A 21,544-nucleotide genomic window follows, 5' to 3' on the forward strand; every position below is an offset into this window, starting at 1 on the left:
TTCTGTTTGTCAATAATCCCCCATAAACAGCACCTGTGAGAACGGAGACATGAAATGTGACAATCAGTATTGTGAAGGTATGTAGAGACTTTCGTTCGTTTAGGCTACATGCCTGCCCACTTTCTTTTCCAAGTTGATCTTTGATGATTTATTTTGTTACGTAAATTACAAATCGTTTGACATTATATATTCTGGTTTCTTTATTTACTGCATCAGGGGTCGATTTCACAAAGAGTTAGGACTCGTCTTATCTCGAGTTAGGACGAGTAACTCGTCTTAACTTAGGATTAATATTAAGGTCCGCATGCTACAGTGCAGGGATGGGACTCGTCCTAAGTCCTAAGATTAGTCTTAAGTTAGGAAGAGTTTTGTGAAATCGACGGCTGGCATTGTATTGGGCATCTGAAAGCAAACATACTTGTGCAACCAGGGTGTTTTTGTTTTTTTTCATTATTCTCTAACCAATTGGGTTAAAATTTTCAGAAGCTGTGGCCACATGCAACCGTAGACAAGTAAATCAATTAAATAACTTGTTCATCTCTTTTTTTAAAAGGGAGCTGCATAGCCTGGGGTGACCCTCACTACCAGACGTTTGATGGGAAGAAGTACGACTTCCAGGGTGAATGTGACTATGTCCTCGCTACCAACAGCCACTATCCGGAGGCTAGGCAGTTCCATATCCTGGTTGCTAATGTACCATGTGGATCCGGTGGTGTGACCTGTACTAAAGCTATCACAATGTCCATAGGTAAATATACATCAGAAATAAACATTCATCACTGCAATAGCCTATCTTCCTGAAAGTTTGTATATACTCAGTGCCTTCAGTACCTTTCTCCTGAAGACGAGCAGAGTATACTGTTCGAAACGTCGAGACCAAACCGGCTCTTTTCAGAGCCAACACATGGTTGTACCCGCAAGTTCACTAGTTATTTATTGTTTCTTCTTATTTCTCCACACCATGCAAAGCTTCAAACAATACTTGAGTACCTTGTACGTGGTTTTTCCTGAATTCTGCTTGAGTCTTAGAGTTTTCTTGAGAGAGGTAAAAGGAGGAGACGGTCCACATTGTGTCCAAACCTGTAGTTTTGTATTTCTGGTGATTGCACGGAGTTTATAGTACCCCTGATTTGTAGCGTATGGGAGGTTCAGGATCTAGAATTAGGGGTTTCAACATTTTGTCAAATCTCATTCCTTAACCTCCTTCCAATTACTTTCATGTGTTACATAATCAAAAATCTGGTCTCAAAGCGAGACCATTCAAATGTTCAAAAACCAGTCTCGAGACCTACACAACCTTGGTGTAGTTTTGTATTTCTGGTGAAGCCCAAAATCTGTATTCTTTCGGAGCTGTAGATTCTGGGCCTACAAGCCATTTTTTTTCTTCAGAATTTTTAAAAATTCGTCAAATCTCATCCCTGAATGTATAGGAACCGGTCCCGAACAAGAGAAAGTTCGTCTAGTCCGTGGTAGCCCAATTCAAGTTGATACTGGTATCGGTGGACTGACTGAATTCACCATTACTGAGTCCGGCTTATATATCTTGGTACACACCCGTATCGGAGTGACACTCATCTGGGATCGAGCGACAAGAATCGAAGTGAAGGTTACCGGTCAACACTTCAACAGTGTAAGTAGAAAATATTCAACTTGGAGAAATCAAAGCAAAGAGTACATGCAAAGCCTGGAAGTACACGCAGTCAAAAGAAAGCATGGCCTTCATTTCCCCTGGTGTTGGCCTTGGTGGCCCTAGAAAAGTTTCCCATTGACATGGCAGCGGGATGTTACCAAAACATTCAATTGTGTTAACAGATTTTTTAAACTAAATGCAATATTTTCTGGAAAGATTCAACTCAATAAATACCTCCACTGATTGGTTGCTTTGATTCCAAAGGACAAATAAATAAAAAAAAATGTACATGTACCATTAAAATTAAGAGGAATGATGTGGCATTTTTTTTTTTTTTTTTTGCGGCCTCACAATACATTGTAAGTGTCTTGTTTTTTTTGGTGTAGGTTGGTGGTCTTTGTGGAAACTACAATGACATGCAGGAGGATGACTTCTTACCCCCAGGGGGTGGTATTCCTCTTGTTGACCCTAATGACTTCGGTAACAGCTGGAAGGTAAATATAAGAACAGTATTATTGACTGCCTAAGAGGGCAGTAGTTTGTCTCTTTTTTTCTCATTTGTTATCCCTTCCAATCCTCAGGCATGCAACTCTTCCGCGGAATTCCGCGTTTTTTGTTTTTTTTTAGCCTAATATATGCCTGGCAACAATAGTGTACACCTACAATCATGTAAAATAAGCCTAGTACATGCTAACAATGCACCTAAAAGCATAATAAACCTCAACATTTTCTAGGGTACCGTTGTGGGTATCATGTTTGTTTGTTTGTTTGTTTAGATGATCTTCCCATGCAGGGAACTCGGCAAACTCCCACAAGGGGATATGAACACCAAGCTGGCAACAGCCAATCTCTCTCATACAAACATTGGTTTCACGTCTATGATCATGAATTGCACAAATCAAGAAATTGTGATTCAGTAACTAGATGTCAATATTTATTCTAGTCATTGTGAAAATCAGCAGTTGGCTGGGAGATTCGAACTCACAACCTTGTGATTGCAAGTCCTACAGTCTAACCACTTGACCACGGTGACGTTTCGGCTGCCTCGCTCCGCACTTGCGTTGTGCCTTTGAAAATGTTCCTCTTTTTTTTTCAACGGGCAGTTGCATGCCTGAATCCTATCATACCTTTATTACATTTCACGAAGAGAATTATTAATGCACTGATTAAAGTCAAAGTATACATAGTTTTTTGAATCGTTTCGATTGCTTTAATCATATAAATGTAAATGTATACAATCAAACTAACATTTCAAAAAAGTCTCATATTTGAAATATTGCTGAAAATTTGGAGCGATTATATGCATGTAGGATGAATAATCCCATAAAGGAATTCACTATCTTACATTAGAAGCTTTACTGCATTAATGTTTTACAGATTCAAATATTGAGACATAAAAACTGATATCTTTTAACATAACCACTTGATTTCAAAGTGAGATGCTTCTCAAAAAGCTTTTGACCAGTGAAAGATGCTGTAAGCTTCCAATCAAAAGTGTTTATTGCCGTTCAGTTGTGATAACCAAATGTATACCTTCCCTTTAACTACCTTTCCTAACCAACTCTTCATCCAGGTGCATGACTACTGCGGCAAGCCAAGTCCCATCACGGACCCCTGCGTAGAGAACCCACACCGAAAAACCTGGGCCCAGAAGAGATGCAGCATCATTAACTCTGACCTCTTTGCACGGTGCCACCAGTATGTCCCACCTACATCGTACTTCAACAAGTGCGTCTTTGATTCCTGTGGATGTGATTCTGGAGGCGACTGTGAATGCATGTGCACCGCCATCGCCACTTATGCACAGAAGTGCAACGAGTTTGGCGTACCCATCAAATGGAGGTCGCAAGAACTTTGTCGTAAGTACCAGGTGTAACGATATAAACATTACTGACTTAATCATTTACAAATTGTTGTATACATGTAGGATTAAACTAATAAAATAGTTCCAAAACCAAAGGATTCAATAACAGTGGCTTCTTATAATATCAAAGTCTTATATAGGACACGTATCTACCAAACAAGGTACTCAAGGCGCTGAGTGTATGCAAACTTTCAGAAAGATAGATTATTGCAGTGATGAATTTTGAGACCCAATTAGTTGGCACTTTATAAGGGCTTACAAGGTGCTACGGCGCATTAAGCAGCCACAGCAAGGAACACCGGGGCGAACCCCCTTCTCTTTTTCGATAACTGCACTGGGTTCTTTTACATGCGTTACACAACACATGAGACCAACGGCTTTACGTCCCATCCGAAGGACGAAGCAATGGTTAAGTGTCTTGCTTAAGGACACAAGTGTCATGGCTGGGGATTCAAACCCACACTCTGCTGATTAGAAACACCAGAGTTTGAATTCGGTTCTCTTAACCGCTCGGCCACGACACTTCCATATAGCACTCATATCCGTCACTCAGTGACACTCAATGCCCTGTGACATACAGTATTTTCCTGAGACCCACTCCTTTTACATAGCACCATGTAATGGTTTACCAAGGTGCTGTGGGGCAATATGCTGCCAATCAAACCAGGAATACCGGGGCGAACCCCTTCTCTTTTTGATAAGTGCACTTGGTTCTTTTATGTGCGATACACAACACACAGGACCAAAGGCTTTACATCCCTTCTGAAATACGAAGCATCATGGTGAACTGTCTCGCTTATATGGACACAGGTGTACTGACTGGGACTCAAACCCACACTCTGCTGTTCAGAAACACCAGAGCTTGAGTCCGGTGTTCTTAATAGTAATAATAATATTAATATTAATATATTGCACGATGTCAACTCAATAAGGTGCTTAAAGCGCATGAAAAGAAAAAAAAACATCAGAGGTAAGAGGGAACAATAAGAAGAAGGGAAACACAGGAAAGAAAAAAAAAATACAGAAAAGCTGTTTGAAACAACTTCAATTGCAATCTGTCTTTAAAAGTGTCCAAGGTGCTACTATCCTTTGTATCGCTAATTTTTTATTCTGATCCATTACAGCAATTCAGTGTGAGGGTTGCCTGACCTATGAGCCTTGCATCCCAGTCTGCGAGTCTTCTTGCGAGAACACCCCCTTTGCCCTCCCTAATGGTCTGTGCGTAGACACCTGTGTAGAAGGATGCGCATGCCCACCGGGCACCATACTAGAGAACGACGAATGCGTGGAGGAGTGTAAAGAAGTTCCAACAACCCTCTTGCCCAGCACTGTCCAGCCGACATCCCAGGTATTTCCATACATCCACAAATAAGCCATTTGCGTGTTAGATTTCAATATTGTCCGGTACAATGACATGTTTGATCATAAGTTACCACTTAAATTTGAATTCTTCAGACTATACAGTCAGTTTCTAAGTCACATGAGTCGAGACATTTTTTTTGCGAGTTATGTAAGAGACGGTGAACACCCACACACAATTCTGAATGGTATGACACAATGGCACCAGGGTTTGCTCATCTGGAGGTTGCTATGCAAAAGCTTATCCCGAACCATTTGATATAGCAACTGTCTCTATAGTCTGAGGAATTCACATGTAAGCGGTAACTTGTGATCAGCAAGTCATGTACTAGACATTAATTTTAAATGACTTTAAAAAGTCCAACTCTCAAAAAATTATTGATTGCAATTTCAAAGTGTTATTTTTCGTAATGACTATGAACCAATATTCTCAGCAAAGTAGATTATAAACATTGTGTTACCGCTAACTGAATATAACCTTTTTCTTACCTTACATAATAGGAGCCAACAATGACAACACACGTCAAACATAATCCCACCACCCTGCCTCCATCAACCAGAGCCTCAACCACTACACACCCACCGCAGCCAACAACGCCTGCAGAAATCTGTAAGTATCACTACTTTCTGTCTCAATCCCAAGGGACCCCTTTTATGAAACATGCTAATTACATTCACGCATACATGTATGCACAGACCCTGTTGATTGGCAAACACCACAGATTTGTGCTAAAAGCAGACACACAATCCCGTCCTCACGCACCCAATACCCGTGTACAAAACACTGCGATGTTCCCTCATTTTTGCCAACCAAAATGTTAGTGTGCACACACTTTGTGCAAATTACGTATTACAGTAATGTATTACAGTAAGTTATTTGTAAATCTGTGAACTTTTAATTTTTGTTCTGTTCTGAAAGTGTATACTGGCTTTAATTCCTTCTCTCCTCTGCCTGACAAAAACAAAATGAAAGAAATGACAGCAAAAACAAAAGCAAACAAAAAATAAATAAATAAAAATCCGTCTCTCTTTTATTCAGGTGATTGTTGGGGATATGGTGATCCACATTACTTTGACTTCAACGGTGTGGAGTTTGACCACCAGGGACTCTGTACCTACGTCCTTGCCCAGGACAAGAGTAACCCGCCCCAATTCACTGTCCTCCTACACAACGTAGAGTGTGACAGTTTCCCCGGGACGACCTGCCCAAGGGAGGTGGAGGTTATCTACGATGGACATCAGATCAGGATGCTCGCTGAGAAGAATGACTTAGGGGTAAGCTTTTGTTCATCTTGAGCCAAAACTATCCACTAAAATACAACAAAAAAATACAACATCATTGTCTGAGACTCACAGGGCACTCATACAGAACCACCAAAGAACCTGTTTCTCAGCTTGTCACCTGGTCACCAAAACATGGAATGAGAAATTGGGGAAGACAGAAGCTCAGCTAATGTATGGAGATGTATCATACATCATCGTCATCATCATCATTTGGCAAAGACTTGCGTTTGTGGCCGCCTCAACCTCAAATTGTAATGGGGGGGCGCACTCCTGGAGTCCCTGCCATTACCTGTTTTCTTTCAATCGCTGCTCTTCTCAGCTCTCCTACACTTCTACCACTCCACTTTGTCACATTGTCTATCCAGCGCAGCTTAGGGTGACCTCTGCCTCGAATTGTACAAGTATGCAGACCATCTATCTGAACTTAAATTTTGAAATAATTTTGATTTTCCTTTCTGACCAATCAGGAATATGAGGTGATTATAAACGGTGATCGCTACACCCCTCCAGTGCTTACCTTCGACTCCTTCACAGTGGAGATAGCTGGTCTGTACATGCTGTTTGATGCACCTAGTATCGGTCTACAGGTGCGCTACCTCCCTGTGGATCTACACTACTTTAAGGTTGAGGTGCCTAAAGTAATCTACTATAATAATACGGAGGGACTATGCGGTAAGTTACCTGCTGATATCAAAATAATTCAATTCAGTTCTGTGACAGTTTATAAAATTTACTCTTATCATATTTTTTAGTTTTTTCTTATTTTTGTTAATATTGCTTTTAATTTTCCGTAACATTCTTAAATATTTTGTACGTAATTTTTATATCGTAATTTTTTCTCACGCGATTTTATGTTTGCTTTTAATATGTTAGTTTGTTTGCAGGGTCCAAATGGAAACCAGTTATTTTTTACTGATTTGGCTTACCCTGGGTAAATAAAGGAAATAAATAAATAAATAAATAATTCACTAATATTTCCAGACTGTCAAACACACAGCATTACAGAGTGCATGTACAAGGTAACAGCAAACAGAGTAGTATTTGGTTTATACAGTCAAAGCAAATGAACAGTATGGAGGCCAGTTCGATAAGGCGAGGCTTGTAGTAATCAGCTCGTGGTCAGACAGAGACAAGATAAACGGACAAACAGAAGACATACGAACAGGAACAAAATAACTAACAAACAACAACAGCAACGCTTTATTAACCAAAATGAAAATATGATGTAATATGCAAAGAGCAAATGATGATATACCTGGAAAAGCACTGAATGTAAAGAAAGCTATGTTGCTCGAGGCTTATATATAGTTGACGCTACTCGAGCCGAACTCTGCTCGAGACGTTGTGACCACGGGTTTGTCCAATGTTAGAAATTCGTCTCTGCCATCCAGGCCGATCCAGGGAAGCTTGAACAGCTTGATCGTGTTGTAGGCCGATGGCGTTGAGGTCGTCTATAAGCTGTGATATGTAGGTGCAGCGGAGGCTTCCACCCTGTTGAAAGGGTTCAGATGGCTGGTTTTGTGGATTTACGAAAGTAGCGAGAGGCACCTCAGGTCTCCGAAGAGCATGGCCGATCAAACGAAGATGCTCGAGGCTTAAGTACCGGGAAAGTACTGAGTGCTTACACACATCGGTGTGTATATGGGTAAAACCAAAATTACAATCAAATACTGTCTCCGTCCTGCAGGTAATTGTGGTAATCCCGAGCCAACTTGCGAGGAGAACGGCACCTGCTGTGATTGGCTTGCTCCGCCGTCTATCCCTTCTGAGTGTGGCTGTGATGAAGCTGAACCTACTGAGTGCATACCTGGCCCTGATGTGGTGGAATGGTAAGTACAACTCCTTCCTTGCCTGCTGGGCACAATACACCGATCCAGTAGGCTCCGCCCACGACGCACGTGTGAGCAAGAACACGTGAGCCTCTCCAATGCCTTTATGCACAATCTGCCGCACGCGCCAAGCATACGCGCACGCATGTCAGACCTTATTTGTCGACCTTCCTTGCGTTGTGATTGGTCAATATGCTATGGGCAGAGCTAAATGGATCGGTCTGTTTCAAAGAGTTGATTAAGCAGAAAATGTTGCTTAATAGTTCGTTGCTAGGAAATGAGCAGGATGCCAGTCACAAGTTGTGCATGTGACATGATAGTATGGCTGGAAACCCTATCCTGGTAAGACAATTTTTTTGTGCTTAGCAATGTTATCATGCTTAAGCAGCTCTGTGTTCTCGTAATTTTCAGTGTAATTACCATTTTTAGATCTGTTTAAATTATTGTTAATATCTGTATATTGTTGTAATGCGCATCTGTGCATATTTTTTATGAAACTTGCGCATAATTAATGAATAAATTATTATTATTATTAATAATATTATTATTATTATTATGAAATTGCGCATTGGTGCATGTTTTCCTCCATCCTACAATCTAGACTGTTTGATAGGAATATCAATAGCATTTGGCACTAATGCTAGAAATAGAAGATAAGTACCCGGATTCTTAGATGTTTACTTGCGACTAACTACACTACTAGTGTGGGGTGTTACTTCTATCTTCCTATCTTCTTATATTTTTGAATATAATCATGTGGATTTTGTAGCGTTGTTTGTTATTTAACATTCATTGTTCACACTTATATTATAATATAATTGCAAACAACCTAGTGTGCTTGTCTTTGTAACTGCAATCAAAACTGTTTATTTTATTGCAATAAAAAAACTTTAAAAAAAGGTTGACACCAAGTTTTAAATGAAATTGAAATTAACAATAAACGAGTTAAATCAATAAACACACACAAAAGCATTTTTAAGAAAATATCAATTATGCATTAACTGGTAAAGGCATACATCAAATACAAACACACAAAAGCATTGTTAAGAGAATAGAGATCATGAATTAAATGTTTTATGAACAGAATTATTGATTTAGAGTTTCAAAATGTTTTTAATTTTTTTAACCACAGGTGCGACAAATTGTATGAAGATTTATTCAGTGACTGCCACCATGTGGTAGATCCGGAGATGTTTCACAAGAACTGTCTTTACAATGGCTGCTTTGCCAATCAAGTAGACTGCTGGGATTTTGAAGCCTACGTCACCGAGTGTGCCGCAAACGGTGTCTGCATGGACTGGAGGGAAGACGACTTTTGTCGTAAGTTCTTAAAAGTGTTTTCGAGGTGATGTGACACTAAAAATTGTTGTCGCCATCTTTGTGTTGTCCATTGTCAAACAAACAGAGCAAGACTTTGGGGTCAAATTTCATGGCTCTCCTTAACGCCGAAATTCTGCACTTACGATCAGCAATCTCTGCTTTTAAGGCAAGCGCCAAATTTCTGCGCTAGCTGTGTAAGCGCAGAATGCCTTGTAACAGGGAGTATGCAAGTGGGCGAGCCAAAATTCCTTGCGTCCTCAAGTGTCGATTTTATGTAACAGAGAGTACGCAAGTGCACGAGCCGACATTCCCTGCAAACCTGTAAAATACGCTTGACGTAAGCGCAGAATTCCTTGCGTCCTCAAGTGTTGATTCTATGCTTACCATAAGCAGAGCCAAGAAATGGGCCCTGATTTTTATGATGGTGAAAAAAATTATTACTTTGCCATGAAATTGGGGACGGAGTGCTTTCTTTTCTGCTCTACCAGCCAGGCTTCCTATTGATGATACCCAAGCCTACATCCGTATGGACTGTAAAGGGGGTAACCCTGTTTCAGCCCAAGGAGTAGGTGGCAACGGCCCCTTGAAAGAAAAGTTGATTGTAGCCCACACCATGAAGTGGCCTTCAGGTGTCTGGCGACTTGCATGAATAATTAAAAACTTAACATTAAATACAGACTATATGGAAAGGTTTGGGGTAACACCATGTTTAATGACTATCCCTAAATGAGTTGGGGTGGTTCTGAAAAAAACCGTTCGCATTTTGATCAGTATGGTCTGATCGTCTTCTGCCAAGTATTAAATCCTACTTAAATACAAGCTGTTCTTGTTTAACCTCATCAGCATTTGACTGCATGAGTGATGAGCTTCACTACAGAGAGTGCACTTGCCCGGATGACATCTACACCAGTTGCTTTCCCTGGGACAAAGAACCACATCTATGTGACCAGGATCCTGTCTCTGGCTGCTTCTGCAATGAAGGATCAATGGATGACGGCAGTGGAAATTGCATTCCATGTCGTAAGTATAAAAAATAACTTAAAAAAAAACACTATTACAAAGGAGCGAATCTGTGTACAAGAAGATGAACCAGACAAAAAAAAAAAAAAAAAAGAGTAAGCAATAAAAAACAAACAAATAAGTAGAATACAGAAAATATACCATAACCAACGATGCTGAAGGTCAAGTTGTATTTGGGACAAAAGGTCTTCTTAGGTACAGCATGTAGAAACAAGATGTTCAGCCCCCAGTTACCGCTTGGTTATTCTGCATTCCTCCCTAAAACATTTGCAGAGATACCAACATACACGATTTGGGCGTAGCAAATACGATTTCGAGCCGTGACTACGACGCTACGATAATACTCAATAAAACACGCTAAACAAGCCGCCCAATATAATTTTATTCAATCGTACAATACATGCAAACAACGAATCAACTATTAAGTGGAAATAAAAATTAAGAAAAATATCCAAATAATTGTAACAGAAAAGAAAAAACACTTTTAATTTTAGAAAGCAGTGTTGAATAATAGCGGCGAATTCACTCGAACATGGTCGTTGCGTGCCCTCTGATCCCCCGCTGGCTGGCCGGATGAGTATTTTTACGCTAGTGCATTGCTGCAAGTTCGTACCCATTGATCTCTATTTCACGATGGGGGAATAGTGCACACGTGCGTGGGGAATGAGGTTGTGTGTGAGCTAACGTGTCACAGTAACCTCATTCCTCACGTATCCATTATTATTGTGCCCACGCTGTCTGTACATGTACTTCATCCATGGAGGAATAAATTAGCGAAGCTTGGCACAAAAAGTATGAAATAATGGCGACAAAAAAGGAGACCTTCTGAACAAAAATACCTTCAACTGAGTGGCCTGTGAGATCTAAGCTAGACAGTTTCCATGTTTTCTTACTAGTAATTGTAGCGCCGATGTCCAGACAATGCCCAAAATACGGACACGTATTTTTTGCCCTAAATCCGGACACGTTTTTTTTTTCTTCTTTTTTTTCCTTTTTTTTTTCTTCTCTCTACCAATAGTTTGTTGTTGCATTTCTGATCATTAAAACAAAAACATTTAAGTAAGGCTACCCTTTGTTATGTTACATTTATTTTTGAAACAAAGTCAGAAGATGAGGGATTTTTTTTTTTTTTTTTTTTTTTTTTTTTTTTTTCACTGGCCATTATAAAGATTTGTAGCTGTTCTGTTAGTGTATACAGAGGTAATTGTTATTTCACAACAATGCCTGAAAATGAGCTAATTAGCATTGTAGAGAGTAATAGAAAGATCGGTTTAGGGAGCCCAAGCTGCGCTCGCCCTTAACTTTTGGGAGATGCTACTCTTTTTTACAATTCAATGTTGGCATCTCTGCATTTAAGAAAGAAAAGGGTAACTCCTCTTCTTCGATTACTTCTACAAAATCTTGATCATAAATCCTTTTTTAATTCCAAAGTTTCATACTAACCAAAAGGTTTTCATGTTTTACCCGTAGCTACTGTTATTCCTACAACGCCTGTAAGAACAACTACTGTTCCAACGACTCAGCCAGAACCCACAACTAAGGCAACCACTCCTAAAGAGTCAACGACTCAACCACCACCAGAATCAACAACAGTTACAACTACTCCACCGCCAACAACTCAAGAAGCTAAGTACACAACGTCTCCGCCAGAGTCCACAACGGTTGAGTCTACTGTACCAGAATCAACGACTGTTGAATCCACTCAACCAGAGTCCACAACTGTTGAGTCGACTTCACCTGAGTCAACGACTGTGAAATCCACCCAACCACCAACTACAATGTTAACCACAACACTTCCACCAACAACCACACCCACCCCTCCGAAGGAATCCACAACTGTTGAGTCCACACCGCCAGAATCAACAACAGTTGAATCAACTCCCCCAGAATCAACGACTGTGAAATCCACCATACCAACAACCACAACACTTCCACCAACTGAACCCACAACAGTCAAGTCCACTCCACCTAGATCAACAACTGTGGAATCCACTCCACCAGAGTCAACAACTGTGGAGTCCACTCCACCAGAATCCACTACAGTTGAATCCACCCAACCAGAGTCCACAACAGTTGAGTCTACTCAACCTCCAGCAACTACAGTCGTTGAATCTACAACTCGTAAAACATCCACAACACGACCAGTTCCGGAATCCACAACTGTTGAGTCAACCCCACCAGAGTCAACAACTGTCGAGTCCACCCAACCGGAGTCAACTACTGTTAAATCCACCCTACCACCCACTACAAAACCTGAACCAACAACAGTAAAATCTACTCCTCCACAACCTACAACTGTCGAGTCCACTCCACCAGAATCAACAACAGTCGAGTCCACTCCGCCAGAGTCTACAACAGTTGAGTCTACTCAGCCAGAGTCCACAACTGTTGAATCCACTTCACCATCAACTACAAAGTTAACCACAACACTTCCACCAACTGAACCCACAACAATCAAGTCAACTCCACCTAGATCAACAACTGTCGAGTCCACTCCACCAGAATCAACAACAGTCGAGTCCACTCCGCCAGAGTCCACAACAGTTGAGTCTACTCAGCCAGAGTCCACAACTGTTGAATCCACTCCACCATCAACTACAAAGTTAACCACAACACTTCCACCAACTGAACCCACAACAATCAAGTCAACTCCACCTAGATCAACAACTGTGGAATCCACTCCACCAGAATCAACAACTGTGGAGTCTACCCCGCCAGAGTCCACAACTGTCGAATCAACTCCCCCAGAATCCACTACTGCTGAATCAACACAAGAGGTCACCACGATAGAATCCACTCAGGCGTCAACAACCGGGGTCACAACGGTAGAGTACACAACAGCAGAAAGCACTCCTGATGAAGCAACTACCGTAGAATCAACAACGGAATCACCGACCACTGCGGAAGTCATCGAAAGCACAACGGAACTTTTGCCCGGAACAACCGGTAAGTTGAAAACCCTATCTTGGTGAAAGTTTCAGTACTAGGCCTGGGCTACTAGTCAATTTTAGTTTTACTCAACTAGTTGTTCTCAAATAGTCACGACTTTTTCACTAGTCGCTACTATGTTTAATTTTATTTCAGTAAATATAGTAGAATATAGTAAAATTCACGCTAAAAGGATTGAGGGATTGTCTCACTGATGTCTGATTGTGTAATGTAACTAAATTATGTTGTTGTGATTAGTCGTGAGAGACTCGATTGGTTCACCAAGTAGGTAGTCTCGACTAATTTTGTATCATGATTCGGCAACACAATTAACCAAGTAGTCGAAAAATGGTACTCGCGACTCAACTTAGCAATCAACAGTTGCAACGTTGACACTAGTCAAGCTAGTCACCCAGGCTTAGTCAATACCACAAACTTATCAATCTACCCCTTTAAAATACTCACATTTTTCATAATGTCTACTTAATAAACTCCTAAATGTTGGTTTCCTTGCAGAATGTGTCCCTGGGGTCCACAAGACCTGCCAGTGGAGTCAGTATCTTGATGACGACGTAAGCGGCGTAACACTCAATCCAAGTTACGAATTCGAGCTGATCCAAGACTTCGTCAACTCCGGTCTCTACGACGACGTCTGCCAAATCCCGGAAGCTATCGAGTGTGTCCTCGCCAGAGATCACAGCATCTCCTACAACATGACCACGCAGGATGTTCTTTGCTCTACGCACCTGGGTTTGACGTGTTACAACTCTGAAGCTCAAGTATGTCTCGATTACGCGATACGCATCCAATGCTGCCAACAGAAGCGGGTAGTCTGCGGTTCCACTGAGTCTCCTTCCACGACAATTGCGTCAACCGTACCGGAAGAGAGTACGACAGAGTTGTCAACTCTTCCGGCTGAGAGCACAACGATGGAATCTACCACCCTTGAGCAGGAGACCACCACTGTCCCACCAACAACTACCGTCCCATCTACAACGGAAGTTCAACAGACCACAGGCAAGTATTTACATTGAAGTGTAAAGTCAAAAGTACATCAGTTATTCCCTTAAAGGCATTGGCGGGCACTATTGGTAGTTACTCCCAAAATAAAATTAGCATAAAATCTTACATGTACTTTGTAGGAGCAAAGGAAGGCTGGTGATTGTGTAAAATACTGTGAGAAACGACTTCCTCTAGAGTAACCTAGTTTTTTAAAAAGAGATAATTTCTTACTTAAATATTAACAAACTTCAGGCCTGAACCCTTTTATTAGACATCTATGAGAGTTCACTAATTTGTGCAACAAGGGTGTTTTCTTTTATTATTCTCTTACAACCTGGATGACCATTGTGCAAAACCCATCAAATACTTATTGTTTCATGCATATTATGTAAGGATACACCGAGTGAGAATACAATAAAAAAAAAAGAATTTGCTGTGACAATACTTTGACAATTACCAAATGTGTCAAGCGCCTTTAATGACATCTCATTTTTTCTAAATAATAATATCAGTCATAATTATCTGTAACAAAAAAAATTATATCACATATCCATTTGATTCATATACATTGTACAGTTGTAGCTTCTAAAGACTAACATTAGTAAATCAACATCTAGACACTGCATTTCTTGTTTCCTTGTGAACAACATCATTTAAATTACCTGTGATTTCTTGATTAATTTGAACGCCAAACAGTGTAAGTTGAGATTCATTTTTCTCATTGAATGCCCAATTATTATCCTTTCAAACAGTGTGTGTCCCGCATCATGAATACCGCTGCGAATGGACCCCATTCTACGATGACAGTGACAGCGTACACGGGGAGTTCGAGCTCATCAGAGACCTCCAAGACGCCCATCCGGGAGAAATCTGCGAGAGCCCAGAAAACATTGAGTGCGTGCTGAGCTCCAACCACAGCATCAGCGCCGGCGAGGTCGGTCAGGATCTCATCTGTCTCCCGAATATTGGTCTCGTCTGTCAAGATTTCAACAACGGACAGATTCAGCCGTTTGAGTGTTATGACTACAGCGTGCGGTTTGAGTGCTGTGAGAGTGTGTTTATTCCTTGTGGTAGTACGGAAGCTCCCTTGCCTACCACTAAGAGAATGACCACGCCTCCGGAGTCTACGACAGCGGAGAGCACTACCTTGCAGTCCACTACTACGGGTAACTAAACAGCTTGTCTCTAGCCTCTGATTTTTAGCAAGCTTTAAAGCCAGTGGACACTATTGGTAAATAGGCCAGTCTTCTCACCTGCTGTATCTCAACATATGCATAAAATAACAAACCTGTGAAAATTTGAGCTCGATTGGTCGTCGGAGTTGCGAGATAACTATGAAAGAAAAAAACACCCTTGTCACACGAATTTGTGTGCTTTCAGATGCTTGATTTCGAGACCTCAAATTCTAAACTTGAGGTCTCGAAATCAAATTCGTGGAAAAATACTTCTTTCTTGAAAACTACTCCACTTCAGAGGGAGCCGTTTCTCACAATGTTTTATACTACCAACCTCTCCCCATTACTCGTTACCAAGTAAGTTTTTTGCTAATAGTTATTTTGAGTAATTACCAATAGTGTCCACTGCCTTTAATGCCAAATTACTTCTCTCAGACAAAAACATCAACTTTTGAAAAATAGCCCAGCCGGTCATCTTAAAAAATATGTCGGGTGACCATTTTGTATAGAAAGGGAAAAAAAGGCCCTAACATTTTATATTTATTTTATTATAAATATTCAAACATATACACAATGATTTCAATTTGTACTGGGGCTGTCAAAGTTGTACCAAAGTATAACAAGACCCCTGACAACACTAAAAATATAACTATCGCTTAAAAAAAGGAGCTTGCACTCAAACGCTATTAAAACCGCACAACTGTGTAAACAATAGCAAATCCAAAACCTTGCAAAATCAGCAACCATTGATTTTTCACTTCTTTTCACCAGAATGTATTGAGACTGTGGAGACCATTTGTGATTGGTCACCGTGGCTGGATGATGACATCAAGGTTGGACCAATGGGAGAGTTTGAGCTGATCTCAACATACCGTGAGGATTATGACATCTGTGACATGCCGAGTAAGATAGAATGCGTCTTGAAGAGTCGGCCAGGAGTTCACTCCAATGAGACCGGTCAGGTAAGGCCATAAAACTAAAGTCCATAAAACTATTAATAATAATAATATTAGTAATAATGATAGTAAAACCCTTTTATCAAAATCCATTAAAAATGTTCCCAGGTGCTTTCCATTAATAACAACTATCATTAAACCACAAATAGAAAAGTCATTAAAGGGTCAAAAATAAGATCAAAAAATATGACAAAAGTACAAGTAAACAGATATAATATATGTTGAATCAAAACACATGTAGTAAAAACCACAGTATTAAAGGGATTACATTTATGTGCATACTTTCTGTACGACACAAACACAAATGTCCACAGATTTACTTTACACTTTACCTGGTTTCAAGATATTGATGTAAGAAAGCTTCCCTTAAAGTATTACTTCCTTAAAGTACTGTTGTGTTTGAGAAATGTGTTGAATAAAACTCACACAAATTGTTTACATCACTTCAAAGTGGAATAATTCCTAAAATGCTTTTAATCTCAATGCTTTTTAAGCTGATTTACTTCTAGCCAAGTAATGTTTTAGTGCCGTTATTTTAATCGTGATTAACAAAAGTACACCAGTACCTTCCTTTTAAAGGTGTAATACAGGATTGGCAAGAATAAAAACGAAACCATATTTATGTAAATTCTATTGCCTCTCCTCTTTTCATCCCATCTATGAGTTTTGAATTATGATTTACCTAAGTTCTTGCTCCGCCCTGCATAGATCGTATAGGTAGATTTTGCTTTGTTTGTTTGTCCTGTACATTAAGTTTTGTGATTTAAGTTTTTTACGCTCCTTATTTCTCTCTTTGCAATCTCTAGGAAGTGACCTGCGACGTCACAGAAGGTCTGGTATGCCTCCATTCGGAACAGACAGATTTCCCGCCATTTTGCTTCGACTACATGATCCGTGTACAGTGTTGCCATGACGTGACGGTACCCTGTTCTCCGGTCACCACTATCGCCGCTGAATCAACGACTAAACCCACAACCAAACCACAGCCTACAACGGCCGTTCCGACGATAAAGCCTGTTCTCACAACAGAGCCGGTGTACACCACAAAACCTGTGTCGCCCACGACGGTTCAACCGACCACAGAACCGGTTTCCAGCACCACAAGAAGAATAGCTGAGTCAACCACGCGGACGGTCACTGAAATTCAAGAATCAACTACTCTTTCTGAGTCCACACTCCCTCAGGAATCAACAACTGGTGAGTCAACCACTGAAAATGAAGTTACTACAGGTATAACAAGATGTTAAATTTGCCTCGGGGGATAAAGAATATTCATTCAAGGCCCAACTTCACAGCGCTGCAGAGCACAACAATTTGATAGGCATGAAATTTCTCCCTTGATATAAACAAGAATGCCAACCAAATTTCCACGTGATTTTCAGGGCAAGCAAACAACAGCTGTATACCAGTAAGAAAGTAACATGCAACAAACGGAAATTTGGTTGGTAATCCTGTTTTTATCAAGGAAGAAATTTCATGTTTAGCAAATGTTTGTGCTTAGCAGCTCTATGAAATTGGGCCCAGGGGTTTACCCATATACCATGAACACACCGATGGGTGTTTGCCCTGTATACTCAGTTCTTTCCAGAGTTCTGTGAAAGAAATCACAGGCATATTACTCGGGTTGGATTCGAACCCATGACCTTTCTAATTCTAGAGCTGTTTCATACCAACTTGACCATCCGAGACTGCCTGTTTCTCTTATTATAAATGTTGTACTTTTAACATGCTCCACATATCTTTATATCTTTGTATTTTGTATATATCTGTAAATTGTAATTTATTCTTGGTGTCTATTTTTGCTATACCTTTCTTGTATGTATTGTGGTCTCCTTTACTAATTGATCATGACAATAAATGTTTTTAATCTTAATCTTTAATCTAGCTAGAGGGAGTTTGAATACTATGTTTTAGAATTCAATAACATCACAGTGCTGATTACAACAACTTTATTGAATCCAAAACTAGAAATTACATGACGTCGTCTCTCAATAATTATATAAAATATTAAAAAATACATATCATTACACAGAAACACAGCTTATTAACTAGAAGTAGAAATGCACATGATGTTATTATGACAATCACCCATATTCAATCCAAATGTATGTCTTGTTTCTATATATAGCTGAGGAGCCTACCACTTCCCAAGCGGAGTCAACTACAAAGAAACCCACAACACGTCCCCTCCCATCCACCCAAGCACCAACAACACGTAAGAGATATAACTTGTTAACTTGTCGCTGAAAAAGCGAGGGGAGAGGGGTTGGTTTTTCTAATAAACAATGGCAAAAATTTAAATGTATAATGCTTATAGTTGTCATGTCTTGCTAGTCACTTAGATTCATTATTTATTGATGTGTTTATCTTTATCATCAGCTTGCAAGCCGACCTACACAGAGGTCTGTGAATGGAGCCCATGGCTCGATGACGACGAATTCAAAGTTGGCCCAATCGGAGAGTTTGAACTGATCTCGACATTCCGCGATAACTACGATATCTGTGAGGAGCCTACAGAGATACTGTGCGCCCTCAAGAGTGACCACAACTTACACGCAAACATGACGCATCAGAAATTGGTTTGTACCCCCGATGAGGGACTCATCTGTCTCCATGCCGACCAGACAGGCTTGCCACCATTTTGTTTTGATTACTCCATTCGAGTGAAGTGTTGTAAGAGCGTGAGTAATGGATGCGTCACGACGCCGGAGCCTGTCGTCACTACGGTGGAATCGACGTCACCAGAGGTTGTCATAACAAGTAAGTATCCATCAAGTGCGCACTTTCTTACACTGAAAAGCTCTCCACATGTTTTATGAACAATAACAAATCAGTCAAAAAGAAACTCATGAAGAAGTTGTTGTAAAGGTTTTGCTCAAGGACACAGGTGTCATGACCGGGTTTCAAATCCATGCTCCCATGCCTCAGCCACCAGAACATGAATTTGGTGTGCGTGACCATTCGACTGATTATTTCTTAAACTTTCCTTCTCACAGCTGCACCATCTCATATCATCGAGAAATGTTCACCGATCATGTCCGAGGATGCAATCACCATCAGCAAAGACGGCTGCTCAACCCCTACTCCGGTCTTCCTCCCTCAATGTCAAGGACGCTGTGAGTCTCACGCATCCTTCGGTGGTTTCGATAGCGATGGCAACGAGTTCTGGAATAGCTCCTGCGGGTGCTGTCGACCCAAAGCGTTCGAGGTGGACCACTATGAGCTTATGTGCGAGGACGGAGAAACAGTGACACTGCCGGTGGATATTGTGACGGAATGTTCATGCAAACAGCTTGACTGCCCCTCACGCTAAGCCAATCTAGTAATCGGAGGCTTATGTTTAAAAAGGTTATGAAACATTAATTAGCTGGAAATCTTACCTATCTACACACAGCTACATTATTAGCGGTGGACTTTCCCAATTAATCAACTTGACTGCCCCTCCTGCTAAGTGAATCTGTTAACTATAGCTCTATGTTTAAAACTTTATTTTACAAAAATAAGCAGTCTTAATAAGAATCTTAGCTTACTACACACAGCTACATTATTAAGGGACTTCCCCAAATATTTATAAACATCAATTCCGTTTTAATTCAACTGTAATAGATGTCCTTATCAATCAGAGTAGCACTGGAAATACTAAAGTAAAACCCGTTTCAGACAGGCGCTCTAGAGTTGCCCCAAACCAAATTCTGGATTAAGTACATGAAAGGTTCGACATTCAAATCAGTTAGGAGCGACTGGATGCGCTAGAAGTCAAAGGATTAGCTGATGAAGTCAATCTGGATAACTCTGGAGCTCCTTAGTTTCAGACGCTGATCTTGTGACGAGCCGAGACAATGTAAATGTTATGTTAAGTTTGTCTGTCTGAAACCAAAATTTATTTGGGTCGACCTAGAGTCGCTCCGAATCTATTTAGTTCTGCACGCCTATCTGAAATGGGTGTGACAATGTTTACATTTATGCAAAGTGTGGTCAAATATAAGACACGCAGTGGACATTAGAGTCGGGGTTGTAGAGTTGTTATTGTTTTAATACAAAAGGCAGATTTGTGCCAACCAATTAATACATTTTTGTGTTTTGTTCCAAAGTCGCTAACACCAAATAGTTGTCACAATATTTTGTTTATAAAATCAACAAAACTACTTTTTTTAAATAAAATAACATAAAAAGGCAGTACCTTTGCTTAGGCAGGTACACTGTAGAGTTTGCCGTTTAGGTTTGTTTCTCTGCTTATAAAAGAAAAGGAAAGTTGGTCCAAATGCTCACTCTCTCTCAAAAAAATTTATTAGTCTTTAAACTTGTAATTTTTTCCATCAGTTTACTATTTTTATGCAATACTCAGCAGTTTTCTGTCTAATTTGTGAGTAGGAGTTAAAGGCAGTTGACACTATTGGTAATTACTCAGAATAATTCTTAGCATAAAACCTCACTTGGTAATAAGCAACGGGGAGAGGTTGATAGTATAAAACATTGTGAGAAACGGCTCCCTCTGATTTTCACGAATTTGATTTCGAGACCTCAAGTTTAGAAATTGAGGTCTCGAAATCAAGCATCTGAAAGCACACAACTTTGTGTGGCAAGGATGTTTTTTATTTCCTTCATATCTCGCAACTTTGACGACCAATTGAGCTCAAATTTTCACAGGTTATGTGAAAATCTCCATCACATAAATTTGTAATCTTAAGGTTATGCACTCCCCATACGTTGAAGTTAATAATAGTAGGTATTTTCCAAACCATGATTGGGTTTCCATTAATGCAAAACTTGTAGAATAAGGTTTTTTCTTCAACATTTTTTAATTAAATATTATATGTACATTTTTTGCAATTATAAACGTTATCCCTTGCACGTTCCGTCCTCACTATTTAACTATAATATTTGTATCTTTACTTGTAATGTGTTTGCTATTTTTTTTTATTTGTGTGATTTTTATACCGTAGTTCTTTCAGTCTGCATAGGAAATATTGCATGAATAAAAATAAATGCGTTTATTTTCAGTATGAGACTGATGGTAGATGACTTGAAAATATTCGTTTTTTCAGCTCATTACAAAAAGTAGCAATAGTAATAAATAACTTTGTAAAAAAAAAGTGTGGCTGTAGTTTTGTGCTTTATTTGTTCTTTCATTTATTTATTTGTGTCACTTGACACCTTTATTTGTCATCAATTATTAT

At 40.0% G+C, this 21,544-nt stretch overlaps 1 protein-coding gene across 1 annotated transcript in view; it reads left to right on the top strand.

The window, feature by feature from the left end:
* Positions 1–20,624, top strand: part of LOC117300897 (mucin-5AC-like) — a 29,406-nt gene extending 8,782 nt beyond the window's left edge. Inside the window, exons 13-32 of the mRNA XM_033784758.1 lie at positions 31–77; positions 554–748; positions 1,431–1,630; positions 2,017–2,124; positions 3,204–3,489; positions 4,619–4,842; positions 5,355–5,463; positions 5,893–6,128; positions 6,605–6,809; positions 7,825–7,966; positions 9,099–9,286; positions 10,130–10,306; positions 11,777–13,252; positions 13,751–14,251; positions 14,989–15,402; positions 16,183–16,373; positions 17,174–17,597; positions 18,496–18,582; positions 18,747–19,127; positions 19,364–20,624. Of these exons, the coding sequence (XP_033640649.1) occupies positions 31–77; positions 554–748; positions 1,431–1,630; positions 2,017–2,124; positions 3,204–3,489; positions 4,619–4,842; positions 5,355–5,463; positions 5,893–6,128; positions 6,605–6,809; positions 7,825–7,966; positions 9,099–9,286; positions 10,130–10,306; positions 11,777–13,252; positions 13,751–14,251; positions 14,989–15,402; positions 16,183–16,373; positions 17,174–17,597; positions 18,496–18,582; positions 18,747–19,127; positions 19,364–19,680 (5,908 nt within the window). The 3' untranslated portion in view covers positions 19,681–20,624. The remainder of the gene's footprint in view (positions 1–30; positions 78–553; positions 749–1,430; positions 1,631–2,016; positions 2,125–3,203; positions 3,490–4,618; positions 4,843–5,354; positions 5,464–5,892; positions 6,129–6,604; positions 6,810–7,824; positions 7,967–9,098; positions 9,287–10,129; positions 10,307–11,776; positions 13,253–13,750; positions 14,252–14,988; positions 15,403–16,182; positions 16,374–17,173; positions 17,598–18,495; positions 18,583–18,746; positions 19,128–19,363) is intronic.
* The last annotated feature ends 920 nt before the right edge of the window (positions 20,625–21,544 follow it).

The sequence above is a fragment of the Asterias rubens genome, chromosome 16 (assembly GCF_902459465.1).
Source record: "Asterias rubens chromosome 16, eAstRub1.3, whole genome shotgun sequence".
In the NCBI taxonomy this organism is placed as follows: Eukaryota; Metazoa; Echinodermata; class Asteroidea; order Forcipulatida; family Asteriidae; genus Asterias; species Asterias rubens.